The sequence below is a fragment of the Eublepharis macularius genome, chromosome 17 (assembly GCF_028583425.1).
Source record: "Eublepharis macularius isolate TG4126 chromosome 17, MPM_Emac_v1.0, whole genome shotgun sequence".
Taxonomy (NCBI): Eukaryota; Metazoa; Chordata; class Lepidosauria; order Squamata; family Eublepharidae; genus Eublepharis; species Eublepharis macularius.
The window spans coordinates 12642696-12655445 of NC_072806.1; the positions used below are offsets into that span (position 1 = coordinate 12642696).

Here is a 12750-nt window from a genome sequence, read left to right on the forward strand (position 1 = left end):
TTGAGTTCATTTTGCTTTCTTTTCATGGGGGTGGATGGGGCTGTGTGTGTGTGTTGCTTTCATTCTTTTATTGACTGAAGTTGACATTGTTCCCACAGCTTTTGAATGCAGATTGGTTCTGTGTTAATTAAATATATGTGTTATGGTTATTTGTATTAGTTAAAATATCAGTTATAGTTATTCCAGTTTTATGCTAGGAATGGATAGCTGTGTCCATCACGGAAGGTTTCAATCAACATATTCATCAGCATATAGGTGTTCTTATGTCTTAATAGCTGTAATTCAGCTGTTCTCCCCACCCTCAGCTGATTAACATCACTGAAATTGCAGTAGACATATGGGTGTTAAAGAAGTTTTTATGAATATTTGTCTGGGAAATTGGAATATTTATGAGCATTTTACAGTGTCACAACAACTTAGCCATTGGTAATGTAGAGCTGGCAGGCAACAAAAAAAAGGCATTTTAAACTAAGTATAAATTAAATGCAGCTGAAGTTGAGTATCTAATTTTGAATTGCTCCAGCAAAGCAAAACCCTCCCTCTAAATTTGAAAATTCAATATTCATTAGATTAGGAATTTCAGACCCTGTGGAATTTTGAGAAGGAATTTTTTTTGGGGGGGGGGGAGTTTCCTACGCTGGCAGAGGGAATCTGTTAGAATTTAGATTTCTGAGATGGGTTTTGGATTTTTTGAGGCCCACTCCTTGCATATTTTAAAATATGATTCCAGAGAAATGAAATGTTCAGGAAAGGAAATGGAAGATTTTACTTTTTGTAGAGGATACAGAAAGGAAACAAACCCTTTCTTATAGTATTGTAATTTTCCAAGCTTACTAACATTTATCTCATCATAATGCATTGTGCTGGGTTCCAGGAGCAACATCACTTCTGGGAGTGATGGCACTTCCGGAAGTGAAATCATCACGCATTTCCAGGAGTGCGCGTGTGCTTCACGCACACACATGTGATAATAGGGAGTTCTACCAACTCTTTTCCCAGAAAAAAAGCCCTGAGTAAACCTGACATTAAAACAAAAACAACCACCCAATGGTGAGCAAACATTTTAACCTCCGTAGTCATTTCACTGAAGACTTCAGAGTTTCTTCAAATATGTGAATTTGTGAGTAGATGCAGAACAAAATGAAGTGAAACAGACATTTATTTGGACATTGGATTGTGTTTTTCAAGGCCTAAATGGGGTCATCCTCTCTTGATTACATTGTGCTCAAAGACTCACCTTTGTACACAGGGCTCATTTTGAGGGGGAATGTGCCGGAACACAGTTCCGGCAGTTCCCCAAAGAGGTCACATGTCTGGTGGCCCTGCCTACCTGACTCTTGGCCATTTTGGGCCTGTTTTGGCCTGGATTGGGGCAAAAACAGCCCAGATCGGGCCTCTGACAGGTGGTAGATCACTCTTCCACTCAGCAACAGCCCGATCCTTACAATTTTAGTCCCCCTTTCAGCCATTTTCAGCCCCTTCATGCCATTTTGGGCCCAATTTCAGCCCTGAATGGCCAGGATTGTGTCCAAAACAGCCAGGATAGGTGATGTCAGGGGATGTGGCATATGCAAATCAGTTGTGCTAATGACACATTTCCGGTGATGTCAAGGGGCGTGGCATATATTAATGAGTTATGCTAATGAGCTATGTCAATGAGTTCCTCCAGCTCTTTTTCTACGAAATGACTCCTGTTTGTACATATATGTGTATTTTACATACATTCATCTGGACTAGCCATTGATCCCACAACCATCAACTGCTCAGACTAAGGATTATTTTGATGGAACACATTTTGAATTTCCACTCCACCTACTCACACAATCTTTTCTCTCTCTCTCTTGTAGTCAATAGAACAGTGGTGGGTACCTCCAAGATGCATGGCGGGATTCGATCCTCTCCTCCCAGAGCAGATCCCCTCCCCCGCCAGCATGCCTGATCCCACTTTGCCACCTCAGTGGCAGAAACTCTCCCAGCTGCCCAGCCAACCTGCAGCTTCATGGCCACAGTGGCAGCAGTGACATTCCTGGCAGCCTGGCCTTGCAGTTGCACCATTGCGACAGCAGTGGCAACTCTCCTGGTGGCTCCACAGTATCACCAATGCAGCTGCCTGAAGGATGGCAGTAACTCCTCTCCTGCCCACCTGTAGCTTATGGAGTCCTTGACCAAGGCAGACAAGCCTTGTTTGGGGAAGGGATTTTACCTCCCCTCTAGTATTTTGTGTCAGCTTGGCCCTGTCCAACAGATTTAAATCTCCATGGAAGTTGTTCCGCTTGGTTATTAGGATATATAAGCATGGCCCCAAAACAAAACATTGTGGATTGTGGCAGGGATATAATGGGAGGAGAAAGCTTCGCTGGGTCTTGCAAGACCAATGGTCCAGGGTGGGGCAAAGCAGTTGGAAGGAAAGAGAATTCCATTCCACCAGCCTTTGCTTACCCGCTCAAAAGGTCCTTCCCTGTTTCTTCCCCCCTTCCTAATGATCCTTCCCGTTTTCTCTCCCCCACTTACCCGCTCTCCCTCTCTCTCCTTGGGCGCTTTCCAAACAACCTTACCCTGTCCCCCCTCCCTGGCAAATACCCTTTTCCTTTCCTCCACCCTCTCTCGAAAAAGCTCCCATTTTCCTGCTTTGCCCATTCCTAGTTCCCCAGGGTAACTGGACTCGGCACTGGCCATCCTTGAGCCTGCAGGGATTTCCTGCACTGCAGCATTGGCTGGGTGACTCAGGGCTCAATGCAGTGCTGGCCAGGAGCAGTGTGCCCCAGTCTGGGCTGGGTGCAGCAGGTGTCTTTGCGTCCTAGCAGTGGTTGGGCAAGGGGCGTCCTAGTGCTGGCTGGGCACAGCAGCACTCAGCATGTAGTGAAAGATCACGGTTTTTATGAACCTTGAGATTACTGTGATTCAGTTCTTGATCCGGAATCGGATTTAATTTTCCGACTTCCTATTTTTGCTGCTTTTGGATACCTACTGTTCTCGGAATTTAAGCTGTCCAGTACGAGCATTTGGAGCTGTGAGGCATAAATGAAGAAATAAGATAATAGAGGAGAGGAGAATGAAGTAAGCCATATTGGGTCCCCATTGGGAAGAAAGGCAAGGTATAAGTGAAGAAAGGAAGGACTTCAGTAAGTAAAAGTAATATTTATTGAATAGTGACCAAACAGTTGGAGTCTAAAGGTATTTGAAACCAAATGCTATTCCTACTCCCTCCACCCCATCCCCAATCATCACTGTATACTATCAAGATTTTGATTATCCTGACTTAACAGAAACCTTTGAAAGAAAGCAACTCAAATGCCATTTCATGCAAAGTAACGGGGCACAGGTATTTCCAGCTGAAGGCAGTTTCATTTTAGAACCTTTGTATGAAGTCCACTATGTGTTTCATTGCATGTTCTGCCTCTTGGTACTGAAAGAACATCAAATCACTTTCATACAGAATTCCATGGAAACCTTTCTTTAGGTGAAGCCAAGTCACCGGCACACCGTTATCTTCTAGCCGTTTCTTGTACAATAGACCGTCGTCTCGAAGTACATCATATTCACAAGTCAAAAGGAAAGTCTCAGGGAGTTGTCGTACAATGTCATCTTCAGCTAAAAGTGGACAAAATGTTGGCTGAAAAGATAATCCAGTTACTTTGTTAAGCTTTTCTGAAAATGGAGCAGGCACTTTTGGCACATAGCCTCTTTTCTTAAACTCATCTGGAATATGATCAGCACTAATCCATTTTCTGTATTTCACTGACATACCATCAGGAACGTGGGCATTCTTCATCACTCCTTTAAAATCTACCATCTCCTCTGTCATGAATCTTAGAGCAAGTTTGATAGCTCGTTCCTTAAACAAGATGGGGGCAAAGCAGTTTTGCTGATATGAAGGTAATGTACCATCTACTGTTTGGAGGAATGGATAAATCAGCAACTGTGCTCGGATTTTTGGGAGATGTTTCCTAGATACCAGGTTATTACAAACCATAGCAGCAAGCATTCCTCCACTACTATCCCCTGCAATCATAATGCGGTTAGGGTCCACTCCATAATTCTTTGCTTCTTTCAGAAAATGTTCTACAGCCAACAAGCAATCCTCAAGCTGTGCCGGATGTGGGTGCTCTGGAGCTAAACGAAACCTGTAAGATCAGCAACCGAAAGAGATGCCAACAGTTATCACAGGAATGAGACCAGAAAATCTTGGATTGAAATCACCAATTGTCTTCTCTGAACTTCTTTTGCCACTTTGATTGACAGATTTTTCTGCTACTTCCAAAGATGTAATGGCTTGGACGAATTTTCCTAGTATTTCTTGTTTATAAGAACAGAGATATCACCTCCTTCTCTCTAAGAAATTAGTAACTCTTTACATCATCTTATATACTGATAGCCAAGCAGCCCAGATCTGAGGATACTTAAATCTGGAGACTGGAACTATGAATGGACAAGACATCTTCCTATATGCCTGAAAAGTGCCCCAGATTTGAAGAAAAATATAAAGACTAATCAACTACATTAGAGGTTTTTAAAAGCCCCCAAATAATAAAAAGAACACTTGTCGCTTTAAGAATCACTTGCCCAGAACTGCTGTTGCTAGGTAACCATAACAGTTTAGTATTCTCTACTGGATTTCTGTCAGAAAAAAGCATGGTGAGGGGGCAGGCCCTTTCCAGGCTGATTTGGCCTTTGATGGATGACTTCTCAGGGCCTGGGCCAGCAGCAACCACCAGGTGACCTGAGTCCACATGACTTGCATGAATCATCCAGGCTCGGCTGCTTGCTGCTCTTCATCTGCACTCCTCACCCCACCTCCCAAAAAGTCCTTGTGGTGTCCTGATTAGAGTTTAGAGTAGGATCTGGGTGAACCAATTTAAATCATCACTCTGTCATGGAAGCTCATTGGGTGTCCTTGAGCTAGTTCACCACATTTAGCCTTAACTACCACGCAAGGTTGTTATGAATATGGAGGCAAGAATACAGGTTTGGATTCCCATTGTGGATAAAAATGGTATATAAATTATGTACATAAATAATACACTCAGATGAAGATAGCGGACAGATAAAAAGTAAGTTGTTCACTGAATTTGAAAGACAGCAGGGAGTAGCAAAAAGTGAGCGCATGGGGCCTTCCCTGAGGAGGGAATAGTGTGGGGAAAGGATACAGAGGAAAGTGAAATACTTCCTACAAGTCCTTGCAGGTTCCCCACCACAAAAGTGGCCCGGCTTAGTCACCACTGCACAACAGGGCCATAGGGGAGAGGCTACCAGCAGGTGGAAGACGAAAAGCAGAAGAAGGCAGACAAGGGGAAGGAAAGCAGGAAGCAGGAAAAGGAAAGAGTCTACGAAGGTGGCCAGGGAATGGAAAGAGGAGAGGTAAGGCCGAGAAAAATTAGATGCCCTCTGCAAATCACTGTTGTTATATTTAATTCTCAACATGGCCAAATCTGTGGCCAAAGATAAAGCACTTAACAGTAATCTTTTTGTCCCTCTGGTGTTTTGAGGGTCTTGTAGTTGTTGATTCCGAAGTCTATGAATCCCACAGCCTGTTTTCCTGCTTGCAGAGTTCGAGGACTGTTAGAAGGGGGCGGGGGTGGAATTGGGAGTAGCTGTGGAGAACCTTTATCTGCTTTAGGCTTGTCTGTAGCTGCCAGTCCTAGCAAGGAAGTGCATGAAACGGGCATCTTATCAATAAAGAACTTTAACTCTTGAAGTGAAGTATTTTGAGAGAGGATGCCTGGCATCCTTTGTGTGCCGAGAGCAGATGTTTATGTGATGGAGCAAGATTTAGTATTTAATGTTATTTATGATTGGGTATTTATTAGATTTTGCAATTGAGCACTTTTGCACTTTGTAAACTTTTTATTGTATTTATACTGAACAGATGTGAATTATTGCTTTCCACGGGGAATTCTTATCCTATTTTTCCTGTATCTGTTTGCCCATTGAGGCCTCTTTAGATACGTGACTCCAAAGATAGGTGGTAACAAAAACTTTAGGGAAAGATTCTTCAGCTGGGCTTTTTCCTTGGGCAGCTTCTTATTTCAGCCTTGCAAAAAGTATGGAGCGACACCAACATTGCCAGTACAAAACAATCTCACTTACCCGACATTCACAACCATCGTCCCACTTTTTAGGGCCCATTTACGGCATAAAGTTGCATAAGATTCTGAAAAGTTAAAAAAAATTCCTTCAGTATAGGAAATCTTGATACAGCTTGTTAATTTCTATTCTGTTTTCTTGAGAGAATAAAACACAGAAAGAATTTCACAATTTGTGGGTAAAGAAAACTGGTCTATTTATTTCAGTTGTTTCTTCATGGACCCTGCCTGAGGTGATTTAAAAAGTAAAACATAATTTAAAAAGTAATATCCTAAAAGTCCTAACAATTGAAAAACTATTAAAAAATCAAGACTTAATAATCCAGAAAGAGCCTTAATAATCCATCCTCCTTAAAATCTTTAATTACTTTTTCTACTTTCCCAAACTTAATTTTAAATAGTTTTTGGTTATCCTCATTATATGCCATTGATTCTCCATTGCTGAAATCCGTGTTCCTTTTTTGTAAATCTACTGTTCGTTTCTAGTGAAATCCAAAGAAATTTGAAATATCTGCCCCCCAAATGATACAGGCATATATCAGCAAACTCAAACTTACTTACAGTGCTATCCTAAAAAAAGGTTTTAGGATTGCACTGTTAGCTTCTTGACTATTAATCAGGATGAAACAGATATTTGGTTTTCTTCCCTATCAGCACCTGCCAGAGTTTCAATTATGTTAATAAAGTAATTAATACTACCTCTCAATATTTACATGAGAAAGGTAGGGAGAAACAAGGATCTAATGAAGGAAGCAATTTCAACCAAATTCATAGATAAAGTAGATCAAAATCTCTATAACTGATCATTGGCAATAATCAGGATGGTTTATTGCTGAATTTTAAAAAGCCTACATTGATTCCCTCACCAAAAAGGCATTTCTGTTTTTAATACATTAACATTATGCCATCCAAAATAAATACTGTAATTCAATGCCTTTAATCTAAAACCTAGCAAGATATGACTTTCACGTCACTCCCAGTCAATCATTTCTGCTGGGCGTTCACTTTTTAAGCGCATATATTGTAAGCAGTAAGTCCGGCCTCCGCCATCTTTAATAGCCATTTAACATATAATAGTCATTTAACATATAAAATCACAAGGCCCCTGGATGAAAAATGACAATTTGTATTGTAGCCAGGGGGATTCCAGCTAGCAGTTGCTGAGTCCCGCCCGGGAGACTGAGAGCGGAACTACAAGTGACAAAAGGCACAGATTGGACACTTGTCAGCTTCCCTCAAGTTTTGATGGGAAATGTAGGCATCCTGGTCTTGCAGCTTGGCTCTCCGACTGCTGTCCAATGGACTTTTCAACTGTCACTTGTCCAACATTCCGCCATGCTGCCTACATTTCCCATCAAAACTTGAGGGAAGCTGACAAGTGTCCAACCTGTGCCTTTTGTCACTTGTAGTTCCGCTCTTAGGCATGAATGGAATGCCACATGTAAATGTGAAGAGTCTAGCAGTGATTAGTATACAGGCTCCCCAGCCCCAAAAAGGAATCCAGCGCAACAAAGGTCTTGCAGAGTCACTCCACTTAACACATTCCTTTCCCTCCTTCTGTGATGAGATCTCCTGTCCATGACTGAGGAGAAAATCAACTGGCATTCATAAGTATTCTGTATAAGCTTCTTACCTTGATACAGCTGACCTGGCCACCTGGATCCATGCTATGGTAACATCAAAAGTTGACTATTGTAATGCACTATACATTAGTCTCCCATCTAAGATAACTAGGAGGATCCAATTGGTGTAAAATGCTGTGGCTCGACTGTTAGCAGGAGCAAGCAGGAGCATGAACATCACTCCCATCCTACAGTCACACCATTGGCTACATATCAGGTACTGTGCTCGGTTGAAGGTACTGGTTATTACATACAAAGCTCTTCATGGCCTTGGCCCAGCTACCTGCGAGATCATCTCACTCCTTATGTCCCTCCACAGCAGCTTCACTCGTCTGAACAGGATCTCTTGCAGGCGCTGGTCTGCCCATGGATGAAATCAACAGCAGCCTGCATACAGGCTTTCTCTGTGGTGGCCCCCATCCTATGGAATGGTCTGCCTGAGGAGGTCAGGAGAGCCCCCACTCTCCTGGCTTTCCACAAATGATGTGAAACCGAATTATTCAAAGAGGCTCTTTACTCAGATCGGAGGGAAGTATTATAGGGAGGCATCCCAAATGCTTCACTAATGAGTTAAGGACCATAGAATTCACCACTACGTTGCCTTCCATATGATCTGTTGCTCGAATATGTACTCTTATACTACCTGTACTTCATCCTTTATTTTATAGCAGTTGTCCTTTATTTACCTGTACTTCATGTTTATGTAATGTCAGTCCTAGAATTGATTATATTCTGTTTCAGCAATTCTTCAGCTCTGTATTGGATTCTTGTGAATGCTATGTCTTTGTAAAATCCTATGACATTGTTGTGGAAATGTCCTTAACACTGTACAGAAATGTCTTGACCTGGATAGCCTATGCAAGTCCCATCTCATCAAGTCTCAGAAGCTAAGCATGGTTGACCTTGGTTAATAACTGGATGGGAGACCTCCACAGAAAATGAGTGTTTCAGAGGCAGGCAATAACAAGCTACTAGGGATGTGCGTTTCGGCATTCAGAATGCCGAAAGAATGCCGAAACAAAAGTGTTTCGGCATTCTTCAAGAATCCCGAAACGTTTCGGGGAATGCCGAAACGTTTCGGGATTGCCGAAAGAAAAACCCGAAACGTTTCGGGATTCTTTCGGCATTCTTTCGGCATTCGAGAATCGCCATTTTGATTTTGCTAGCCGTTTGCCTTAGCAAGCGGCTAGCAAAATCCTGCTGGAAGCAAAGGCTTCCTGCAGGCTCTTAGCAGAGGGGAGGGGGGGGAGAAGGAGTGAATCACTCACTCCTTCTGTCACCCCCCACCCCTCTTGCAAAGGAGGATAGGGAATCCTGCTTTGCCTTGCAAATGCAAGGTGCAAGCATTGCATTGCACTTTGCATTTGCAAAGCAGCAGAGATTCCCGCCAAAACTAACAGGTAGGGGAGGGGGAGCAGGAGGAGGGTGGCTCTTGGAGTGTGGGTGGGGAAAGGCAGGGGACTGGGGACTTTAGGAGTCACCAATCCCACTGCTGCATTCTCATGCCAGCCAATAGATTTAAATCTTTGGCTGAGGCTGCAGCAGGGGATTTAAATTTGGAGCAAGACTGTCTGGAACACTTCTGTTGCTGCTGCTGCTGAGCTGTGACCGAGAGAGGAGAAGAAGAGAGACTGCACCTGGAGCCTGGAGGACATCTGCCTGGAGGATCAACTGTGCTGGACATCCTGAGAGGACACCTGGTAGGCCTTTTTAAAATTTTTGTAAATTTTTTTGATGCTGGGCAATGTGCTGCTGTGGCCTGCCTCTGCAAAAAGGTGTTGCAGTTTATTCTTGGCATGGCCTGGGGGACAGGTTGGGCAGACAATGTTTGATGGTGGGGTGGGGGTTTCAGCATTGGTTGTTGTGCTTGCCTTCTTTAAGCTTGATCCACTGTTTTAAGATTAAAACAAGAGTGTGCCAGCTTTGGGCCTACACAGGCCAGAAGCCTTTCTTCTGGCTGGCTCTCACAGTTGTGCTCCACAATCTGGAATGGTGTGGCTTGCTTTTCTGTGTCTGGTCCCCTGCTTGCAAGGATTCCCAACAGGCTCCGTCCTGATCAACTGTGCCAGCCTGTGGGCCACACACAGGTATGGCCTGGGGGACAGGTTGGGCAGACAATGTTTGATGGTGGGGGGGGGGGGTTCAGCATTGGTTGTTGTGCTTGCCTTCTTTAAGCTTGATCCACTGTTTTAAGATTAAAACAAGAGTGTGCCAGCTTTGGGCCTACACAGGCCAGAAGCCTTTCTTCTGGCTGGCTCTCACAGTTGTGCTTCACAATCTGGAATGGTGTGGCTTGCTTTTCTGTGTCTGGTCCCCTGCTTGCAAGGATTCCCAACAGGCTCCGTCCTGATCAACTGTGCCAGCCTGTGGGCCACACACAGGTATGGCCTGGGGGACAGGTTGGGCAGACAATGTTTGATGGTGGGGGGGGGGGTTCAGCATTGGTTGTTGTGCTTGCCTTCTTTAAGCTTGATCCACTGTTTTAAGATTAAAACAAGAGTGTGCCAGCTTTGGGCCTACACAGGCCAGAAGCCTTTCTTCTGGCTGGCTCTCACAGTTGTGCTTCACAATCTGGAATGGTGTGGCTTGCTTTTCTGTGTCTGGTCCCCTGCTTGCAAGGATTCCCAACAGGCTCCGTCCTGATCAACTGTGCCAGCCTGTGGGCCACACACAGGTATGGCCTGGGGGACAGGTTGGGCAGACAATGTTTGATGGTGGGGGGGGGGGTTCAGCATTGGTTGTTGTGCTTGCCTTCTTTAAGCTTGATCCACTGTTTTAAGATTAAAACAAGAGTGTGCCAGCTTTGGGCCTACACAGGCCAGAAGCCTTTCTTCTGGCTGGCTCTCACAGTAGTGCTCCACAATCTGGAATGGTGTGGCTTGCTTTTCTGTGTCTGGTCCCCTGCTTGCAAGGATTCCCAACAGGCTCCGTCCTGATCAACTGTGCCAGCCTGTGGGCCACACACAGGTATGGCCTGGGGGACAGGTTGGGCAGACAATGTTTGATGGTGGGGTGGGGGGGGGGGGTTCAGCATTGGTTGTTGTGCTTGCCTTCTTTAAGCTCGATCCACTGTTTTAAGATTAAAACAAGAGTGTGCCAGCTTTGGGCCTACACAGGCCAGAAGCCTTTCTTCTGGCTGGCTCTCACAGTTGTGCTTCACGATCTGGAATGGTGTGGCTTGCCTTTCTGTGTCTGGTCCCCTGCTTGCAAGGATTCCCAACAGGCTCCGTCCTGATCAACTGTGCCAGCCTGTGGGCCACACACAGGTATGGCCTGGGGGACAGGTTGGGCAGACAATGTTTGATGGTGGGGGGGGGGGGGGTTCAGCATTGGTTGTTGTGCTTGCCTTCTTTAAGCTTGATCCACTGTTTTAAGATTAAAAAAAGATTGTGCCAGCTTTGGGCCTACACAGGCCAGAAGCCTTTCTTCTGGCTGGCTCTCACAGTTGTGCTTCACAATCTGGAATGGTGTGGCTTGCCTTTCTGTGTCTGGTCCCCTGCTTGCAAGGATTCCCAACAGGCTCCGTCCTGATCAACTGTGCCAGCCTGTGGGCCACACACAGGTATGCTGCTTTGGCCAAGGTAACCCTTTTTGGTTGCTGGCCTGGCACTCACAGTTGTGCTTCACAATCTGGAATGGTGTGGCTTGCTTTTCTGTGTCTGGTCCCCTGCTTGCAAGGATTCCCAACAGGCTCCGTCCTGATCAACTGTGCCAGCCTGTGGGCCACACACAGGTATGCTGCTTTGGCCAAGGTAACCCTTTTTGGTTGCTGGCCTGGCACTCACAGTTGTGCTTCACAATCTGGAATGGTGTGGCTTGCTTTTCTGTGTCTGGTCCCCTGCTTGCAAGGATTCCCAACAGGCTCCGTCCTGATCAACTGTGCCAGCCTTCGGCCCACACACAGGCCTGCTGCTCCGGCTTTGGTAACCCTTCCCGTTTGCTGGCCTGGCACTCACTGTTTTGCTTCACATTCAGGTTGTTTATCGTTGGTGGACCTCTTCTGGACTGGACTGCACTTGGTGGACATCGGCCTGCAGATCTCTGCGTGGAGGATCAACATTGCTGGACATCTGCACTGGTGGACTGGTAGGGTTGTTGTTAAATTTGGTTTTTGAGCTTATGTCTGCTGCTGTGCCTACCTGCGAGCATATGCTTTGGCTCTGTCTTTATGGCTTGGGCCGGGGGGGGGGGGCATTTTCTGGTTGGGCAAGAGGATATTGTTTGGGGGTTAGGGGGGCCAGCATTGATCGCAGTGCCTGCTTTCTTTCATGTTTCATTTTTCAAGTTTGAGTGTGGGGTGGGCATGAACTGCTGTTTCACAGGACTAAAAAATGAGTGTGCCAGCTTCTGGCCTGCACAGGCCAGAAGCTCTGCTGGGTGGATGTGTTTTGTTTTGCTGCTGGTTGGCCCTAGCCTTTAAGGGGGGGGGGCTGACTTGGCTTGTGCAACGGGGCCTTGAATTTTGGGGTTGCGTGTGCGGCGTGTGGTGTTGACTCTGCTAACATTTCCAATTTTCTTGACAGCATCGTGGAGGAGAGGAGGACCAGCTGCAAGACCGCCTGAACATCGCTGGACTGCAGGACTGGTGTTACTGTGAGCGAGTCCGGGTTCACATTTGGGTGGCCTTGGGGGTGGGTTCTTGCTAGCTTGGGAGGGGGGAGGCTCATCTTCAAAACACCACATCCACACCCCACACCGACATACCACAGATACATCGGTCCCGCTAAATAGTGTCTCTTAGGTAGGTAGGCCAGTTGGTAGGTGATCAGTGGATAATTGCCCTCAACATAATTATTAGGGAAACCGAGCCTAGTTTTTTTTAAAAAACTAAATAGGGACTCAGCAGGGAAAGCATTAGTGAGTGAGTGTTAGGTTTGAATTCTATATATATATATATATATATAAAAATTTGTAATAGCTGTCAATAGGCTTCCCATTAGTGCCCCCATAACTAGGGTTCCACCGCCCATCTCTGGCACCCGTGGTGGTGCCAGGCCGGCCCGGGCATACTAGTGTGTGAGTGTTTAAGGCTTTGTCACCTGTTA

The 12750-nt window shown here is 45.4% G+C and overlaps 1 protein-coding gene across 1 annotated transcript in view; it reads right to left on the bottom strand.

Moving 5' to 3' along the window:
- Positions 1 to 3202: 3202 nt before the first annotated feature.
- The window catches only part of LOC129344728 (arylacetamide deacetylase-like 3), a 44355-nt gene continuing 34807 nt past the window's right edge, over positions 3203 to 12750 (bottom strand). The window contains exons 3-4 of the mRNA XM_055001579.1: positions 6088 to 6151; positions 3203 to 4124 (exon numbers count right to left, since the gene is read on the bottom strand). Coding sequence (XP_054857554.1) covers positions 3350 to 4124; positions 6088 to 6151 — 839 coding nt within the window. The 3' untranslated portion in view covers positions 3203 to 3349. The remainder of the gene's footprint in view (positions 4125 to 6087; positions 6152 to 12750) is intronic.